Source organism: Podarcis pityusensis, assembly GCF_964106645.2.
Source record: "Podarcis pityusensis genome assembly, chromosome: 10".
NCBI lineage: Eukaryota > Metazoa > Chordata > Lepidosauria > Squamata > Lacertidae > Podarcis > Podarcis pityusensis.
Window position 1 is genome coordinate 30,002,264 of NC_138035.1, and position 20,676 is coordinate 30,022,939.

The following is a 20,676-nucleotide window of genomic DNA, read 5'->3' on the forward strand; positions in this document are numbered from 1 at the left end:
GATGTTTTTGGGACTCTCATCTCCCACCAGCAATACTATAATCTAAAAATGTTAAGTTGACAGTATTGCACGCATACAAACCCCTTTTAAAGCTTAGGCTGCAATCCTATGCACCCTTACTTGGGATTGGACTATAGAGGCCTTACTGGACTCTATAGATGCCCACTTAAATGTGTTGTGAAAGTGGGGATTATTGGTTTTTGTTCTTATTTTCATTATGTATTTTGTGCCTTTTGTATTGTAATTTTGTGTTGCAAACTGCTCTGAGATTTGTATAGGGTGGTATGCAAATTTTAATAATAATAATAATAATAATAATAATAATAATAATAGAAACAGAAAACATCATCTTACTGAATGAGAGGAGATGCATAGCAATACAGTAGTTGGCAATTGTAGCTGATGATTTCTTTTAGGCTGCAGTCCAATACACAGTTACTTACAAGTACATCCTGTTGAACTCAATGGGTCTTTCTTCTGAGTAGACATGCACAGGACTGCAGTTAACCACAGAACCAAAACCTTTCCCAGGTCAGCGGCCATGTCTTAAAAAAACAAGAAAGGGGGCACCTTCAACTAACCAATTTGTTAGGGTGTACAGATCCACTCTGTTAGATGCATGAAGCAATTTCCAGAGGGAAGGGCTTGCCTCTTGCAACAATAAACCGGGCTAGTCTTTTAAGGCGCCACCAAGCTGCACTGGTGGGAAGCAGGTGGCGCTGTGGGTTAAACCACAGAGCCTAGGACTTGCCAATCAGAAGGTCAGCAGTTCGAATCCCCATGACAAGGTGAGCTCCCGTTGCTTGGTCCCTGCTCCTGCCAACCTACCAGTTCGAAAGCACGTCAAAGTGCAAGTAGATAAATAGGTACCGCTCTGGCGGGAAGGTAAACAGCGTTTCCGTGTGCTGCTCTGGTTCGCCAAAAGCGGCTTAGTCATGCTGGCCACATGACCTGGAAGCTGTATGCCGGCTCCCTTGGCCAATATAGCAAGATGAGCGCCGCAACTCCAGAGTCGGCCACGACTGGACCTAATGGTCAGGGGTCCCTTTACCTTTAAGCTGCACTGAGCAGTTTATCGGTGCATTTCCCCCTTCAAGACAATTCTGGACACTGTATAGTTTGCCCCTTAGAATCCTAGAATGGTAGAGTTGCAAGGGACCCCCGGGGGTCATCTAGTCCAACCCCCAGCTGTGCAGGAATCTTTTAGTCAACCTACGAGGCTCAAACCCATAACCCTGAAATGAAGAGTCTCAAGCTGCTCTACCGATCGAGTCCTGTCAAACTACAGCGCCCAGAATTCTTTGAAGCGGTGGAGAGGGGGACATAATTCGAATCTGTCGCGTGCACACGGTCTGCATTGCTTTTTTTTTTTTTTTTTTAATGCAAGGCTTGGGAAGCGACACTCCTCCTGAAGAGGCAGCCGGGCGCCGCCAGTCGGTTGTGCTCGGTGGAGGGAGGGCCCAGCAGCAAGACCCACAGGCGGAAGAGGCGGCGTCGAGGCCCCGGCCCCGGAAGAAGCGCGCCTTGGTCGCCGGAGCCCAGCATGGGCCGCAAGAAGAAGCAGAAGCAGGAGTCTCGCGCGGCGGCGCTTCGCAGGGTCGTGACTTTCGACGAGGAGAACCGGCGGTGAGTGCAGGGGAAGCGGGCGGCCAGTTGCTTCTCCCTCCCCGCGCGAGGCGACGGGCGCGGCTTCCCTGCACGCGGTCTCCCACCCAGAAGTGCCTCTCGCCGGGGGAGGCAGCGGGGTTTCGCGCCCGAAGGGCAGCTGCGAAACCCTCGGAAGCATACCGCGCGAGCACCGCGATCCGAGGGTCTAGTTCACACGTGCAGCGGGACGGGGATGGAGTGGAGTGTGCTTCGACGGGGCGAGGGAAACACATACATAGACAGTGGTACCTTGGGTCTCAAACTTAATACGTTCCAGAAATCCATTCCAAAACCAAAGCGTTCCAAAACTAGGGTGCGCTTTCCCATAAAAAGTAATGCAAAATGGATTAATCCATTCCAGACTTTTAAAAACAAACCCTAAAGCAGCAGAACTATCCAGCATGCACACGAAAGCTTATACCAAGAGCAAACTTAGTTGGTCTCTAAGGTGCTACTGAATAATTTTTTTATATATTTTGACTGTGTCATACCAACATGGCTGCCTACCTGAACCTAAAGCAGTAATTTAACATGAATTTTGCTAACTAACGAGACCCTTGATCCATAAAATGAAAGCAATAAACAATGTACTGCAGTTACACAATTAATCAATCTGGGTTCCACACAGTCACAAAAACAAAACAAAAAAGCTGCAAAAACAAATAGCAAAAACAGACCTCAGCGTAGCACTCAAATCGGAAGTGTGGCACTCAAAATGGAACACATTCGGCTTCCGAAAAATGTTCACAATTTGGAACACTTATTTCCAGGTTTGCCGTGTTTGGGTTCCAAGTTGTTTAACTACCAAAGCGTTTGAGAAACCAACGTACCCCTGTACACACACACAGCATTCCCACAAAGCAAACAAGTATAATTATTATTTATTCAACTTATATACCGTCCTATACCCGGAGGTCTCAGGGCAGTTCACAACAAGACCATAACATATAAAAATCAAACCAAAAGCAGTAACCCAATACCTCCCCCCCCCCCAGCCACATTCTAAAAGGGTGTTGGATGTCAATAAGATCAACCAAAGGCCTGGTTAAAAAGCAACGTGTTTGCCTGGTGCCTAAAGGTGTATAACCGGCAAATAGCTGGACTGAGTTTTATAATAAAGTCCATTCTGCCTATTTTATGTATTTACTGAATTTCAATACTGCTCAGGTATACAATATAAATATAAAAGTGGACAATATAAAACCATAAGCATACCAGAATAATAAACAAAACACTAATCCTCTCATACAGTTTAAAAGGCCATAGGTTGTGTAATTAGCCAAAGGCCTGGGAGAAGAGGAATGTTTTTGCCTGGCGCCTAAATGTTTTTTAATGAATGTGCCAGGCAAGCCTCCCTGGAGAGAGCGTTCCCCAAATGGGGAGCCACGGCAGAAAAGGCCCACTCCTGTGTTGCCACCCTCCAGACCTCTGGAGAAGAAGCATATGAAGAAGGGCCGCATACAATGATTGCAGGGTCCAGGTCAGTCCATATGGGGAGAGGTGGTCCTAAGTCGTTCCAAGGCTGTATAGGTCAAAACCAGCCCTTTGAATTGGGCCCAGAAACTAATCGGCAGCCAGTGCTGTCGACTCAGGAGCGGTGTAATATGCTCAAACCGTCTTGTCCCTGTGAATAACCACCTGCCTTCAGGGGCAGCCCTGCGTATAACGTGTTGCAGTAATCTAACCTAGAGGTTACTAGAGCATAGATAACAGAAGTTAGGCTATCCCTGTCCAGATTCTAACTCCTTACAGTGGTATCTCAGGTTAAGTACTTAATTCGTTCCGGAGGTCTGTTCTTAACCTGAAACTGTTCTTAACCTGAAGCACCACTTTAGCTAATGGGGCCTCCCGCTGCCACCGTGCCGCCGGAGCACGATTTCTGTTCTCATCCTGAAGCAAAGTTCTTAACCCGAGGTACTATTTCTGGGTTAGCGGAGTCTGTAACCTGAAGCGTATGTAACCTGAAGTGTATGTAACCCGAGGTACCACTGTATTCTGTTGCATGTATGCGCCAGACCCTATAAAGGGAGCTTAGCCCATGATGCTGATGGTTTTGTGCTGTTTGTGGCTTTATGAGGTGATTGTGATTGAGAAAGATGGCTTTTGAGCTGCTAGGGGATAGCTGTTCTTCCAGTGTCTCTGACTTGCTCTTTGGTATATTTACTCTTCCCAGGGATTACTTGACAGGGTTCCACAAGCGTAAGGTTGAGAGGAGGAAAGCGGCTGTGGAGGAGATAAAACGCAAACTGAAAGATGAGCAAAAGAAGATGAAGGAAGAGGTATATATTCTGGGTGGGGAGGGATGTATTGTCAAAGCAAACACAATAAAATATCAGACCTTTGTCAGCTTTTCCAATTCTCTGATGAAGTGTCACTGTATTAAGTAATACTGCATGGTTCGTGAAGCTATAGTGAAGCAATGGTTGCCTAGGAACTATTGAATGAGTTTCCTTAGAGTTTTCTCCTGGTCAGAAACGGTTTTTGCCAAGAAATCTGTGGCCCTCTAGATGTTGCCAGGCTACAACTCCCATCATCCCTGACTGATGGCCAGACCTGATGGGAGTTGGAGTCCGGCATTGTTTTTGGGGCCCCAGGTTTCCTATCCCTGCTGGGAGCCTATGACCAACAGAATAGCCTGACAGACAGGATTTCTCAAGGAACATGAGATTCCTACAATGACTGGTTTGGCCCCCAAAAGATCATTTAGGGAGCTGCATTATACTGAGCCAGACTGTTGGTCCGGTTAGGTCAGTACTGTCTACATGGACTGGTAGCAGCTCTTGAGGGTTTCAGAATAGGGTTCTGTCCCATCCTTATCTGAAGATGCCCAGGATTGCACATGGGAACGTCAGCATGTAAAGCAGATACTCTGCGACTGGGCTACATCCCTTGTTGTTTATCGCACCCTGATCCTCATGGCTCTTCCAAAGGTCTCTTTCTAGGCTTGCTCTCCTTTTATTTTGACTTGGTCATAACCTCGAGTCTCCTTTCAGTCCTACTTCTCAGAAGCCTGCCTTCCATTTTCCCTTCGTGCCCTTTAACACCACACAAGAGTATGCAAAATTGCACTTGTTCACTATCCTGACAACCTATTCCTCCCTGTCTTTCCTACTCATCATCTCATTCTAGACATGCAGACCAGACCTGTGTTTGTTTAAAGGTAAAGGTAAAGTGACCCCTGACCATTAGGTCCAGTCGTGACCGACTCTGGGGTTGCAGTGCTCATCTCTCTTTATTGGCCGAGGGAGCCGGCGTACAGCTTCCGGGTCCTGTGGCCAGCATGACTAAGCCGCTTCTGGCTAACCAGAGCAGCCCACGGAAACGCCGTTTACCTTCCCACCAGAGCGGTACCTATTTATCTACTTGCACTTTGACGTGCTTTCGAACTGCTAGGTTGTGTTTGTTTACTCCACAGTAAAAAAAGCAACAACCCTGGGATTGCAGGCTTGATGGACACAGTGTTGTTATCTGAGAAACTAAATGCTGGAATTTCCCCAGGTAGCTGCTGACTTACTACTTGGCTCCAAAGGAGAAGGTGTGCAAGTTCTGGTTTCTGGGATTTTGGCCGATGTCTCGGATGAGACCAAGCAACTGTTTATCTGAAAGCATTCTAATTATTTGGGGCATTTCTTTGTTTTTAGAGGCACAAAGAATACATGAAGATGTTGAAAGAGAGAGAAGAAGCCTTGGGTACGTGTCCTTTCTGAAGGTGTAACCGTTAAAGTGGTCTGTGTGTTATTTAATGTATTAATCCCCTTTTACATGTGTCGCAAGGGAATTTACAAATGTCAAGACTGTGGAGATAGCGGTTCATTTTGTGCATCTTTTTGGTTATGTGTTACTGATGGACTTTCCCTCTCCTCCATCTTTAGAAGGATAGTTATTGTATGACGTTGCAGGAATCCTAGCAAAGATCAGCCCTCTTGAATGGCTGATGGGATTTGTGGTTCAAATCACCTGGAGCGTATTGGTATAGTTCATTAGAATTCTAAAAACCGAGGCAGAAATAATCTAGTTACAACAAAAAGTAGTTGGGAGTCTCAAGCGCCTGTGTGTATGAAGAAACAGAATATGTAGCAGTTTGTCTGAGAAGTTCAAACTCAGAAGAGATTCTGCCCTAAATTATCCATCCGTTACATTGAAGATACTGTTTTGACACTTGTGATTTCTTTGTGTTCCTTATTTAATCTTCCCAGAGGAAGCTGATGAGCTGGAACAACTGGTAACATCCCAAACGGAGTCTGTGAGCTATGACCACCCAAACCACACAGTCACTGTTACTACAATCAGTGACTTGGACCTCTCAGGAGCACGTCTGGTGGGACTAAGCACCAACGAGGTAATTCCTCTCTACGAGCTTGTATGTTCAGCCCAATTCTATTGTTTTTCTAGAGGTGTATATTTGTTGATTAACTAACTACTGGAGTTTAGGACTGGCATCTCTCTTAACTTTTTAACAATCCCATCTGTGTGCCACGAAAAAAGGTTGCTGCCCCAAGGAGCCTGCTGCCTAAAATTCAGCATAGAGAAAGCATTGGGGGTGGAAGAATATGCATTCAGCTTGGACCTTGTAGTTGGACTCCATGGAGCTTCACAGAAAATGTGCGTTTTTGAAGACTGAATCTCTGAACCAGCCAAGTTTGAAAATGTTTCATTTCATGAGACGTCTTGTAAGATAGAAAAGCCATCTAAGCATTTTTCAGGGCCGACCGTTTCCCAAGAGAATATGCTTTTGCTAAGTAGGAACCGTGTCTCTGTCCAAAGCGGTACTTGGAGAAGTTCAGTACAGTATAAGCGTCTCTTGCCATATGCTTTGCAACTCCTGCAGTGCTTGACAAGGGAAATCCTCAACATTAGTCACTTGGGATAAACGTGAACAGCTGGAGGGAGGAGCATTTTCTGTGCTGAGTCCTTGCCTCTTTTGGTATCAGCCAGATTCCCACAAGCTGCTTTTTCAAAGCCCAGCACAAGCTCTGTGCTGTTCAGTCAAATCTGCTTTTGATCAGAATTGTTTTTTCAAAATAAAAAAATAGATCTTTATATAAACACATGGCTTCACATTCTCTAATGTAGGCTAGAATAAAATGATGGAGTGAGGATCTGTTCCTGGATCTCCCTGGTCCTGCACCATGCTGATTGTCACATACGGTGCTCTGTGTATTTGAAGGATTTAACATCCTAGATCTCATTAATACCCACAATAGCACTGTATGATCGGCCAGTATTAGAGATGGTGATGGGAGCTTGCATAACTGCACATGGTATCCTTGATTTAAACTGAGGCTCCCTGGGTCCAAGGTCACACTGATAGCCACCACACTTAATGAATATGTGTGAGAGGTTTTTACACCCATGCTGCAAGTTCTGATTTACCCTACAAAAGAAAACAAGTCTGATGCAGTAGCTGATTTTGAAACTAGCTTAGTAAGTAAGTTACTTGTCAAATTGACCTGGGTTCCTATATGTTTACACTAGCAGTGCCTAGATTTCTATGTGGCTCATATGCCTCTTTTATTTTATTTTTTAGGGAGAAGATGCTGGAATGGAAAAAAAAGACGAAGATGCTTCAAGCAAACCTGCGTGCATCTTTCCTAAGAAATCTAGAGATCCTTTCCTGTCTCAGAGGTAGTTATGATTGGTTAACCCTCACCTTTTAACCTTCAAAACCAAGTTCAGAACATCTGTGGCTCTCCCAAGTGCTGCTGGAACGCAACTCATTTCATCCCTGACCATTAGCTATGCTGGTTGGGGCTGATGTGAGCTCAGTATCAGAGGCCCCATGCCTCTGTATTCTAGTTAATTGCACTCATGCCTTGCTGATGGGTTTCCCATAGGGATCTGGTTTGCTTCTGTGAGAACCAGATGCTGGACTATATGGGCTTTAATTCTCATCCACCAGGACTCCTCTTACATAACTGCAGGGCTATAGGGGTTTGTTCTCCCTCAGAGAGATAATTCTGGGGTTGGAAGAGACCCTCCCCCTTGCTCTTTTTCACCCACTCACAAGCCGATCTGTGAACAAACTGTCTTGAATGTCAGCGGTGTGCCAAGGACCTTGAGTCTTAAGGACAGCCTTGTAAATAAGTTACGTTGCAATCCTACTTACCTTGGATTTGAGCCCCATTGAGCTAGATACGACTTACTCCTGGGTAGAAATGGTTAGGTTTGCACTGTTAGTTACCCAAAACTGCCTCCATGCTGGTGGGCACAGAGGAGAAATGCCTTCTTCTGGGGCCGCTGTGGAAGTGCAAGGTAGTAACTTTTCACAGCCTGGTTAAGAAAAAAGGAAAGGAAAGCCTTCTAGCAAACAGTGGTGCAGAGAGGACAATGCAAATGGACGGTCTTGCCTTCCTCTGCAACCAGCCCAGAAACCAAGCAGAGTGCTGGAGGAGGAATGGAGAGATTTGCCTCTCCTCAACCATCCCACTTACTCACCTGCATGGAATTCCTGGTCACCAGTGGCTACTGTGTTGTTAAATGCAACATGGGCTCAATGCTGAAATACCGTTATGTAGCAAAAAGGGTTGATAACCATGCTGCACCACAAGAGGGCATTCTCTGCCTTGTCTCAGCGCCATTCACTCACTTTCTAAATTTTTAGGAGGCAAGGAAAAAACTATTGTTGTCCAAGCAGGTATCTGCATCACACGTGTTCATATGAGAATGTTTTTATTCCACCATTAATGACATCGTTTCTGTTGTAATCTATCCTTTTTAAATACTGTATGTTAGCAAGTGCATTTTTAAAAAGTGTTGCTGTGTGCAGTGTTCCAGGAAGCCTGATTCATATTCCTCCCTCTCCCACATCCTGTCCAAAATAGTCAGCCAATGTTCTGTGCCCACTGAACATGCTCAGTCTTCATTGGGGCTGGGTGTTGTTGTTGTTGTTTTGGAGTTTTGCCTTTCTCCCGAAGGTGTTTGTTTGTTTGTGTTTGTTTTGGTGCCTCTGAAGACCTTTTCCATTCCTGCATCCATTTGCTGTCATATTGCAACGGGTTTCCTTAGGATTAGCACTCGACAAAAGAGGTTGTCATGGTGGAGGACTGGATCTAGCCAGGCCTCTTGACCCAGGCTGTTGACTGGGCCGCTGTCCTATGACATCAGATGCTGCTGGGGCTGATGGGAGTTGCAGTCCAAAACATATTGAGAGGACCAGCTTGGCAACGTTTGGGTTAGCCTGCAGAAATGGCTTGCACGAGACGTGGCAATGGCCACCAACTTAGATGGCTTTCAAATGCAATAAGAGCAATTCACAGAGAACAAGGCTATCAGTGGCTGTTAGTTACGCCTCTATACCACCTCCAGAACCAGACGCAGCATGTGTCTGGATACCAGTTAGCAGGAAGCAATAGCAAGAGAAGATGGTTGCCCTCCTGCCCTGCTTGCAGTCTTCCAGGGGCATCTGGCTGGCCTGCCACTGTGGGGAAGCAGGATGCAAGACTAGATGAGCCTTTGGCCTGGTCCAACAGGCCTCTGGTTATACAGGTCAGAGTTGCCTAGACCAGTGTTTCCCAACCTTGGGCCTCCAGCTGTTTTTGAACTACAATTCCCATCATCCCTGACCACTGGTCTTGCTAGCTAGGGATGATGGGAGTTGTAGTCCAAAAACAGCTGGAGGCCCAAGGTTGGGAAACACTGGCCTAGACTGAGGTTTGGGGGGAAGGGGGGTCTTAAGGAGAGAAAAGAGGACTGATTAATATTCCTGGTACAGGGGGAGACTCTGGCAGTTTGCAGAGAGAAGAGAGACATCCAATGAGGTTTAATGTTGTTGGACTGCCTATTCCTGTCACCTTTGACTATTGGTTATGTTGGTTGGGGCTCCAACAACAACTGGAGGGCACCACGTTGGCTATCCCTCTTCTTTCGACAAGAAGGAGTGGCTAGAATATGGCATTCAGATCATATGACGCTCCCCATGTATCAAGTGAGGCCAATTGGTCCTTGTACAGTCTACGCTGGCAGCATGTCTCGAGCGTGGGTCTTTCCTGCTATCTGAGATCCGTGGAGATGCCAGGAATTGAACCCACGGCCCTCCACATGCCAGCTGTATGCTCATAGCACTGAGCTATGCCTTTTCCCAGGTGATCTCCCATCTAGGTAGCATACAGGGCCAGATCTGCCTAACTTCAGCAATAGTTATGCACCACATGCCTTCCAAACAGAACATGCAGCTGTGCCCTGACACAGGAGAAGCAAGAAATGGGCGTGGGAAATGTAGCTGGGGCTGAAGCGTTTTATAAATGAAGACTGGGAACTGGTTTGCCTCTGGAATTCATTTATTTATTCTCCTCCCCGTTATAGGATTTCTTCGCTCACGGCCACACTGCATTCCCGTAGCCAGAAAAAGACCAAAGGAAGGCAGGCCAGACACAGCCAAGGATCGAGGAAGAAAGCCCAGAAGCCAAGTACAGGGCGGACGAGCAAGACCCTGCGCCGAAGAATGACGGGCAAAGGGAGGCATTTCCAAGACTGAAGTGAAAACAGTAGCCTGCTAAGTTTTGAGAGCTCTGGCTTACTTGGAAAGCTCATTTTGTGTCAGCGATGTCTGTTTCGTTCAGAGCTTCAGTGGAACTGCAAAACTTTATTGAAACTAGTTCGTGAGCCAAGGGGTGCTGGACCTTGTTGCTTGGAAAAGTAAAATATTTTTGTGCACAATGGCCTACTTTGACTAAGCAAGTGTGATTGTTGTGTGTAGGCCCCTTGCTCTGTAACTCCCCACACAAAAGAAAGAAAGAACAGATGCACTTTTCCCAAGTATTGATAACAGCTAAACTGTTAAATGGTTACGTCTGCATAGAAGTCCAGGGTCTGTGTCCTTCCTTACTGGGAGATCTGGTGCTATGAATGCTTAGTGAGTGACCACATAGGCCCCAGGCAAACTTCTTTCTTCTGCCCACATCATTTTTTAATTTTGTTATATAAATGTCTGTTGGGAGGAAACTTTGTATGCCTTTATTTCTCACGAACTCTTCTGACACTTGGATTGTAGGAGAATCTGCTGGCTACTATTATTTATAGAGCATCTGCGACAAAGGGCTTTGTAACTTTCTGCTTTACCCTCATAAAAGATTTGTGATATTCTCATTTTAGATGTGAAAACACACACAGTTACTTCCTTGTGGTCACAGACAGTGAGTCTACAGCAGAGAAGGGGATGGAAAGCAGGTCTCCCAGATCAAAGGCTGTTGCTCCATCCAAACAAATAACATGGCCAGGATCCAAGAGCTACTTTAGCTTAGTTGCATCCCTGGGTTTGCATTTACCTGATGGGATTTTTAAAAGATACTTTTGGTGTCATTTCCCACAGTGCCAAACCCACTCACAGTGTTAGTATCATGCAAACCACTGAGATAGATATTTTTGATTAAGTGGTATATAAATCTTGCTTAATTAATAAAACCACAGTGACTGTCAAAATACAAGACATTTGGAGGGGAAAAATTATTACAGAACATCTTAATATTTTCAAATAGGATTTATTAAAGAAATACAGTGGTACCCCGGGTTAAGTACTTAATTCGTTCTGGAGGTCTGTTCTTAACCTGAAACTGTTCTTAACCTGAAGCACCGCTTTAGCTAATGGGGCTTCCCGCTGCTGCCACGCCGCCGGAGCATGATTTCTGTTCTCAGCCTGAAGCAAAGTTCTTAACCCGAGGTATTATTTCTGGGTTAGCGGAGTCTGTAACCTGAAGCGTCTTTAACCTGAAGCATCTGTAACCCGAGGTACCACTGTAAATCTAGACTTAATATGTAAGCGCAGAGCAAAATCAAACTTAGCATGCACACGCACTCACAACCACTAAAGCTAACCCGTGCAACAAAGAGCTAGTCCTGCTGTCCTCCAAATGACCAGAAACTTAGAGTCCTAGAATCATAGAGTTTGAAGGGACCCCGAGGGTCATCTAGTCCAACCCTTCAATTCAGAAATTCCAACTAAAGTATCCATGACATGTGGCTATTTAACTTGTCTTAAATGCAGTGCCAAGGGGGTTGGGTGTCTTATCAATGGGGTAGCCAAAGGAAGCTAGCAGTAGCAGCAAAAGGAAAGTGCTGGGGAGGGCAAAGATGGTAAGTCCGGGTATTCCAGCTGCTGCTGCTGTTGTTGTTATTATTATTGCTACCACTACATTTATATCTTAGCATTTCTCCAAGGAGCTCCAGATGGTGTACACGCATCTTATCCCCCTCCCCATTTTATCCTCGCAACAACCCTGTGAGGTAGGTTAGGCTTAGAAACTGACTAGCCCAAAGTCACGCTGTGAGCCTCATGGCTAAATGGGGAGTCTATCCCTGGTTGGCCAGGTCCTAATCCAGCACTCAAAACTGCAACGCCACACTGCCTTTCTTAGTCTTTTTTTCCCTAACAACGGGCCCTGTGCTGTTATGTAAAATGTTACAGAATCTCCCCTGAATTTCAAAAATGGAATATCTATGCATTGATGGGGGTGGAGGATTTCTGGAAAACACGAGGCCCATGTTTCTGTCTGTAGATCTTATAGCGTAGTTCTTCTGATCCTGGACAGTGCTTCTTGCTTATCTGGAGCTGGGTGGTGTTAGGAGGAAAGTAATCTCTTCAGCTACTAAAGGCTGGTATTTCATTTGTCATGACCTAGCATTTGCTTCAATATGTCCACTCCACCAATACAGACAGAGCCCCTCAGACGTATGTGAAGTAGAAACTCATCTGTTGTCTGCCTCTTGTGGAGTAGCAGCAGCACAGACTGGGGTCCCCCCCCCCCTTTGAACTTTTAGAACTGCCTAGGAGGTTATTCTCAAAACAGCTGTTCAGTGAACATGTTAAAAATCAGGCTCTACTTTGCTTTTTGGATACTACAAGTCTACGTGGTAGCTGGTATTCATTAGCACTGTTTCTCAATTGGAGGAGGCACCAATTTTTTAAAAATAATGGTGCGTAGAGAAGGATGTGCTGAAGACAAGCCTCACAGGCCTGTCTAAATATTGCAGGGTAATTCATTGCTTATATACTATGCATGTTTTGAAATCAAAGAAGCCAGATTTGCAGCAGTAGTTTTCACAAGGGACATGTGGTTTTTTTAATTGAGCAAGGGCTAGAAAGGGCCAGCAACATTGCATTGCCCACTGACTGACTTCCGTATGAACCCTCCCCCACCATAATGGTGAGGTGATATTTAACCTGTTCTAGTGGGAATAGCGCTTCTAAAGAATTGCATTCATTCTTGGTCCACTGATAGACCTGGCATTGTCATTGGAGCCCTAAGTGTGGGATGTGATATAGATAGAAAGGTTGACTGCACTTATCTGTGTTCTGGCAACCTATTGATTATAATAATAATAAAAATAAATTTTATTTATACCCCGCCCTCCCCAGCAAAGACCAGGCTCAGGGCGGCTAACACCCAATATAAAAACAAATTGATTGAAATGCAACTTAAAGACAAGATTAAAATACAACATTAAAATACAGCCTCATTTCAATGGAAACTCAAATCAAAAACTTTTTTGGGGATGAAAACGTCAAGATTAGACGGTTGCAATATATTCAACACAAAGCTGCCTTTGACTGTCCAGAGACTTCAGATTCCTGCATCGCGGGCGGTTGGGCTAGATGACCCTCAGGGTCCCTTCCAACTCTACAATTCTTTGATTCCCTTAGTTCAAATGCAGCTGTTTGGCCGCTAACTGGAATGGGCTTCAAGAAACATATTTTTAAACAGCTGCAGTGGGTGCTGTTCTGTTTCTGCGCACAATTCAAAAGTGCTGGTTTTGCACATTTTAAAACCTGAGACTCTCAGGTATGTAAGGACAGTCTTCTCCCATATGAGACTGTGTGAACCTTATATTCATCAACTGAGTCCTCCTACCTTCTGTGGTTATAATTTACTTATTTTAAAGCACGCACCACCACCTCTCTTTGGACAAAAAAGTCTCGGCATGGCTTTCAAATCAGTTAAACACAAGACAAATCCCTGCACTTGGGCTTAAAAGGTCCAACATAAAGGAAAAGGAGATGAGAGGGAGGAGGAAAAAAGCAAACTCAGGCACCACTTCTTAATAGGTCAGAGAGGCTTTTCAGTTGTGATAGCCTTTATATGGAATACCTTTTCTGGGATTCTTGCCCAAGTTTCATATATTTTTTACATCAGTCGAGAGACCTAGCCTTCATGGCCATGCTGGATTGTCTTAATCTGTCCCATTTGGTCTTGTGCCATTTTTAATTATGAGTTGTATTGTAGAAGTAACAAACAGTGCGCCAAGGAACTGGGGGAGTAATTTACTCATGTAAGCAAGGTATAGTACGTAGACATTTGTAAACAGCAAGCATAAGTATCCAAAATGCCCCTCACAGGAGGACTAAGAATGTCTGGCTGTTAAGGTAGCTTGCTTTTTGCCTTCTTTGGTGAGATATTTGGGGTTCTTGGCTAAGTGTGGGGATGGGAAGAGGAGAGAACATAAGAAGAGCCTGTTGCATCAGACCAGTGGTCCATCTACTCCAGCATCCTGTTCTCACAGTGGCCAATCAGATGCCAGTGAGAAAGTTGCAAGCAGAATCCAAGCACAAGAGCCCTCTCTCCTCCTGGGGTTTTCAGCAACTGGTGTTAAGAAGCATTACTGCATCTGACTGAAGAGGCATAGTTGTGTGTGTGTCTTGTGACTCCCGATCATATGAGGGTTTTTGGTATGCAGCTCATAGGATTAAATATTTAGGCCACTCCTGGTGCATGGATAAATGCAAAAAGCACCATTTTCGTGACAATCAGAAGTATTTCTGCTTTTTAATTACATCTTCTGCTTTCTAGGTTGCTATAGAACCCTTGCTCTGTTTATTTCTTTTAATAGGGGGGTGTAAATGATGTCTTTTATATTTTTCTTATTGGCTATTGGCTGCAGCTAAGCAGCAGTGTTTGGCTCTTGGACAGCCTCTGAAGTGTTTTCTGTACCCCAAAGTTGTTAACTAGCAAAGAGAATGGAAACTGAGTTGGAAAAAGGCCTGATGCTTTGGTGCTAAATGAAGAAACATCAATGGGTTTGCCCTACTTCTGAGTAACTCGTAATGGTCTGTTCTGTCGCATTCCACAGCTCAGTGAATAGTGTTGCTATTTTTTCACTGTTTTATTTAACCGCGTATAATCCTCTGAAACCGGAGGGCATTAGCTTGCCATTGCCTCTGTTGAAATCATACAAGATTGGGGTGAAAATTTCAAATGTTGATTCTTAAAAGAATTTCTGTCAAATGCAAGTGTTTGCGGGGGGGGGGGGGAGAACAGTCCAAGCCCTGAGTTGCAGCAGCTGGATGAACATAAGAGAGCTATTCACTCGATTCCTCGTGCCAGCCTAATGAAGTTCTTATATAAAATATCATTTTTATTCCAACCAATAAAAACAAAACAGGGCAACAGTACAAAGCAGTATCAGGGTTACATGAGTGGTCAGAAGATGACATCATTCCTTCAAGCTAGATGACCTAGCCAAAAGCCAAGTGAATTTCAGACAATATCATGGCTCTACTGTTCTAAATGCCCCTCATTATTATAATGGTGCAGAGAGGCGGGGGCGAAGTTAAGGGCATGGTGAGCACCCTCAGTTCAGATCCCGGTCTTCTACATGACTGGGTCCCTCCAGAGGCAGTTACAGGGTAGCACGACCAGTTCAGCTGCACTGGGCACTGCAGTGCTGATGGGCAGGAGTACCATGATGATGGGGATGATGGGGAGGAGTGATGAGGGGGGAGTACCAAATGTTAGCGTTTCGCAGGACGCCGCTGATATTTGAGAGGCCAAAGTCTGCCACTCTCCACCTGGCAGGGGGTTGGAAAAATCAAAATTGGAAACAGAATTGTTAGAACCCAAAACCAAGATTTTGTCAAAGATGTATAACTTGCTGTTGAAATGGAATACTCAGGATGAAATGGTGAAATCTGCTATGATTAAATGGGCACAAGATGTTGGACATAATATAATGATGGCTGACTGGGAACAGTTATGGACCACAGGTATGAAGTTTATGGCATGTAATGCCTTAAGAGAGAATATTATGAAAATGATTTACAGGTGGTACATGACACCAGTCAAGCTTGCAAAAATCTATCATTTGCCCGATAATAAATGTTGGAAATGTAAAGAAACTGAAGGTACATTCTTTCACCTTTGGTGGACGTGCCCAAGGATTAAGGCTTTCTGGGAGATGATTTATAATGAAATGAAAAGGGTATTTAAATATACCTTTCTGAAGAAACCAGAGGCCTTTCTCCTGGGCATGGTCGGTCAAATGGTGCCAAAGGAGGACAGAACTTTCTTTATGTATGCCACAACAGCAGCAAGAATACTTACTGCAAAGTATTGGAAGACACAAGATCTACCCACTCTGGAAGAATGGCAGATGAAGGTGATTGACTACATGGAACTGGCGGAAATGACTGGCAGAATCCGAGACCAGGGAGAAGAGTTGGTGGAAGAAGATTGGAAGAAATTTAAAGACTATTTACAGAAATACTGCAAAATTAATGAATGTTAGAATGATGTCAGAATGAAGTTAAGTGGTTTTAGTAGCAATGTTATAAAGGTGTATGTAAAAATGGATTGTTAACAGGTGAGAATCTAAAGCTATAATATATTAAGTTAAAGGATTAAGATAAAAATAAAGAGGGAAAGGAATTGCTGAATTAATTAACTGAACTGGAATACAAAAAAGGGAGGCGAGAGGAGGTCAGGGAAACAAGTAAATGAAATGTAAGGTATGGAAAGATTGATTTGTTTTTTAAGTCTCTTTTATTTTTTCTGTATTTTGTATTTTTTCTTTTCTCTATTTTTCTTTTTCTTATATATGTAACCTTTTTTTGGAAACCTTAATAAATATCATTTTTTTAAAAAAGTCTGCCACTCTCTTGTATGTGAAATTACACTAGCAAAGTAATTCCTGAGCTGAATAGTTGATGGGGAGCTGAAGATGTCAGCCTTACTCCCACCACACTGGAGAATCAGATTCTAGCTAATCCAGAGCTCATTGCAGTTCTCCACCAGAAGTTAAATAGTGGAAGGAGGTTATGGAAAAAGATGTGTCTCCTGCACTCCCTCTTCTGAAGCCCCCAAGGAGTGAGAATAGCCAAACAGCCATGAAGATAGCATGCCCTACAGACATCTAGTTGGCCACTGTCCAGAACAGGATGCTGGACTAGATGGATCATGGGCCTGATCCTGCAGGGAAGGCTTATACTCTGGCCTCCTAAACCACACCCTAACCACAGCTGCTGGCAGTGGAGGAGTATCAGGGATTGCTTACTCGTGAGTAGACCCCTTACTCACTACTAGACCAATATCTCTGGGTCCAAAGATGCATACTGTGTTTTCACTCTTCGTATTGGACCTGAAGCCTTTGGCACCACTGGTCTCGGGGACAGGGGTGCGCCTCTTCCTCTGGCAGTCCCAGGGGTTGCACTTCCCCCCTGCCCCTCTGTCTGTGCTGCAGTGTGTCTGAGTGATGCTGCAGGAGTGCAGGACCCCAGCTAGTAATGTCATCATTGCCTCTTGTGTAGCAGCTGCCAACTTAGCCGCACCATAGGATTGCAAGGCCTGCCTCAGTCGGCTGCCTCCATCTGGGAATCGCCCACAATTAGAAATGTGCTTGAATGTGCAATGAATTAGCTTTCCTCTTGATGGGCGGAAGAGCAGCTTTCAGTGGCTGGGTGGTCTAATGAAGAGATGGGTAGGCTTTGCTCTAGCAAGTTTCCCCCTGCGGAGAGCGAGAACAACATGGCCAAGGGTATCGAAGCCAAAGCTTCCATGAGGCTGTCGTCCCACCTTGGGGGGCAGGTAGACTGAGCGACAGAGAAGGGAGGCTCCAGACATGGTTGCGGGGACCCCAGATTTTATGAAAATTGAAAAGGTCTAATTTCAGTGGATGCAGCCCATGCAAGTATTCATGAAAGCTTGTCCCTTTGGGTATTGCTACAACGGTCTCCCTCGGAAGGTGGCGAATTCTCCTTCCTTGGAGGTTTTTAAGCAGAGGTTGGATGGCCATCTGTCATGGATGCTTTAGGTGAGATTCCTGCATTGCAGGGAGTTGAACTCAATGACCTTTGAGGTCCCTTCCAACTCTACAGTTCTATGATTCTATACAACTTCAATTCTCCCTGGTCATTGATTGCTCATTCTGAGTGGGGATGATGATGGGACTTGGAGTCCAATAACACCTAAAGGGTGACTACAGGTTCTCCGTCCTGGGAAGGGGATGCCAGGAGCTCATATTCCAACTCTTATGCAGATAGTCCACACTCAGAGTAGCCAACAGGGTACTCACCAGAGGTCGTTGGACCATAACTCCTATCATCCCTGATCATGCTTGAAGTTCAACACCATCTCACAGGCACCCTGGTCCATACCAAACACATTATCTATGTGATAGAATTGTGGAGATTTTTTTTCAATAAGAAGATTCCATTCCTTTCTGGGCAACCTCCAGGAAGCCACGTGCCAGTGGTGGGTGAGGCCAGAGGCAGAAAGGGGCCAAGCAATGAAAGCTATTGTTGTTATCATTACTTCTGTACAGTAGGCTATATTCTGTGCACACTCACACACCCTTCTCTATCCTCCATCCAGACAAGCAAGAGGGGTTTATAAGAGTTGAAGGTCACATTCCAATCAGGCAAAAAAAACCAAAACCAAACAAAACTTGGGGATATGTGAAAGCAGATGTGGTTTTGGAAGAGTTGCAACGGCCAGACAGAAAGGACCAGAGGGCAGGATTTGGTCCCCAGGACTGAGGGTACCCACACTCACATCTTCTGCCTGTGACCAAGATCTCAGAAACTGCTTCTAGCATGTGGTGCCCAATGCTGCAGCTTGAAAGCCAGTGAGAAATACCTCTGAGCATCCTTAGTGGGTAGCTTGGAGAGAGCAGGAATGTGGGGCTGCGGCTGGAAGTGCTGGCCTCCCTTTGCAAATGTGACTTTGTTTAGTCTCTCACACAGGTGCAGGCCCCAGTTTGTTCTACTCATCTGCTCTGATTGGGCTAGTAATCTGCTATTTTGAAAGGCTAATCTGGGCCTTCTGTTGACCCCTTTTTCCCCTCGAAGGGTGTGTTTAGAAATGACAGGTGCACCATTTCCACAAGTGAAGCTGGCATTAGACTGCACTAGGCCAAAACAACAACCGGGTGCAACAAGGAGAAATGAAAATGAATGGAACAAAGGGAGACAGATGTAGTTTGAGTTGGTTTGCACCCAGCCTTTTACTGCATAGGTGTGTGGCACAGGTAATGGAAGTTTTTGCAGGTCTGGACAGGAACAGGTTAGCCTTTGAGCCTGGCTGTGCATAGAACTTCAGTGGGTCTGTTCTCAGCATGACTATCCTTGGATATAACCTTATAGTCTCAGTTCTATGCTGTAGAGCTTACTTGGTCTGTAGATAATGACAGCGGCTTTGAAACTTTACCTTCCGGGGATTCATTTCCGGATTGGACTGTCTGCTGCAAAACCAAAGCTGCACGAAATTCTGATGTGTGTTCTTGTGTGCATACTCAGTTTGAATGGTGCATGGTAAGCCTTACTGTCACCCGTCTTGAACTCAGAGGACACCTTGGACCACAGCCACCCTTGCTGCTGCACATTTGAAGGGAACATCAGCTGCAGTTGGCCAGCAGCCATTAAGGAAATCTAGTCCTCCATACTGGTGATCATCTTCTTAATAAATCCCCAATAAGCTTCTTCAGGATACAGAGTTTTACCAACCCTAGTCCAGAGTCAAAACTACACCAATGCACAGGTAACTCATAGAGGCAGGGGAAGTTCACATGCTTTGCATATGAATGTTCTCAGTTGGTAGATCCAGCATTTTCAGATAAGGCCGGGAAATAATATTATCTGAACCCCTGTACCTGCTGTCAGTCAGGCTAGAACTGGGATGGGAAACCTGTGGCCCTCCAGATACAGTTGGACTCCAAATCCCATCAGCTCCAGCCAGCATGGTCAATGGTCTGGGATGATGAGAGTTGTAATCTGGCTACATCAGGAGGACCTCAAGTCCCCGTGGCAATACTTGAGCTTAGGTGAACCAGCGGTTTGACCACCAGGCATAACACTACTTCCTGTGTTCCAGTCATAGTGCTCTCAACAGCAGCAAACACAATGCAGAGCCTTGTGGCATTTTTAGGACTGCTGTTTTAAAATAAGCTCCCCAGACGGTAATATGTAAAATGAATGAGGACAGCATTCTTGCAATGATGATCATGATGATGATCATGAACTAGATGCCTGAGCAAGATGGAAGGAGGCGATCAGGGGAGACGAATAATCATGGCTGGCCCTTCCATTATTAAGCAGTGAGGCGGTTGCCTAAGGGAGCTGATTTTGAGTGTCAGGGAAAGGTCAGCAAATGGTTTAGCTATTTAATTTGACGTTTGTTTTTACTGCCAGGTAAGCGAAGAGGTGTTTATGGGATTTTTGTTTTTCTGCTTAAGGTGCCAAAATAAATTAACTGCCCCAAGGTACTAAGATGCACCTTGTTGGGGGGCGGGGCGGGGCTGGAGAGGCGGCGTCATTTGCACAACCTGCAAAACACCGACCCTTTGAAGAGTGCTAAGCCGAGAGAGCGAGGCAGAGGCTTCCGTGACGGCGAAAGCAGAGGCAGAGAACTCCGCAGGGACTAAAAAACACATGTGGCTGCTTTTGCGTAGATTCCACGTTTCTTTTCCCATTACTTAAAATACTCGGAGCATCAGCGAGACGCTGGTTTGGCACGAAGGCCAAGCGAGCTCACGCTGCATAAGGGAGGGAGGGAGGAAGAAATCGATCACATCCCCAGCGCCGCTGCAACGTGGCTCGCAAAACATGAAGAGGCGCCGAGCTAATTATGTATAAAACAACGCAACAAAACAAAAGTTTCGACTCCGAAAGTTCCAAGCACTGATCAGCATTCCGGCGGTTTTGATTCGCTACCGAATTAGCCCACCCCCCCCTCTCCCAAACAGCCACTTAAAACGTAGTATTCAAATGAAGGTGATTCGTTCAGCCAATGGGAAAGGGGCCGGTGCTTGTATTCTCGGTCCACCTCCCCG

At 45.3% G+C, this 20,676-nt stretch overlaps 1 protein-coding gene across 1 annotated transcript; it reads left to right on the plus strand.

Annotated features, from left to right (window-relative positions):
- Positions 1–1,468: 1,468 nt before the first annotated feature.
- NOL12 (nucleolar protein 12) lies at positions 1,469–10,587 on the plus strand. Its single transcript, XM_080971072.1, has 6 exons — positions 1,469–1,626; positions 3,821–3,926; positions 5,289–5,337; positions 5,844–5,986; positions 7,175–7,272; positions 9,949–10,587. The coding sequence occupies exons 1-6, from the start codon at positions 1,544–1,546 to the stop codon at positions 10,118–10,120; spliced, it is 651 nt and encodes a 216-aa protein (XP_080827198.1). The 5' UTR covers positions 1,469–1,543; the 3' UTR covers positions 10,121–10,587.
- Positions 10,588–20,676: the final 10,089 nt, after the last annotated feature.

Excerpts from the sequence above, each read along its gene's own strand:
- NOL12 (XM_080971072.1), top strand. The coding sequence starts at position 1,544 with ATGGGCCGCAAGAAGAAGCAGAAGCAGGAGTCTCGCGCGGCGGCGCTT. Across the intron at positions 3,927-5,288 it reads AAAAGAAGATGAAGGAAGAG|AGGCACAAAGAATACATGAA; the intron begins GTATATATTCTG and ends CTTTGTTTTTAG. Across the intron at positions 5,987-7,174 it reads TGGGACTAAGCACCAACGAG|GGAGAAGATGCTGGAATGGA; the intron begins GTAATTCCTCTC and ends TTTATTTTTTAG.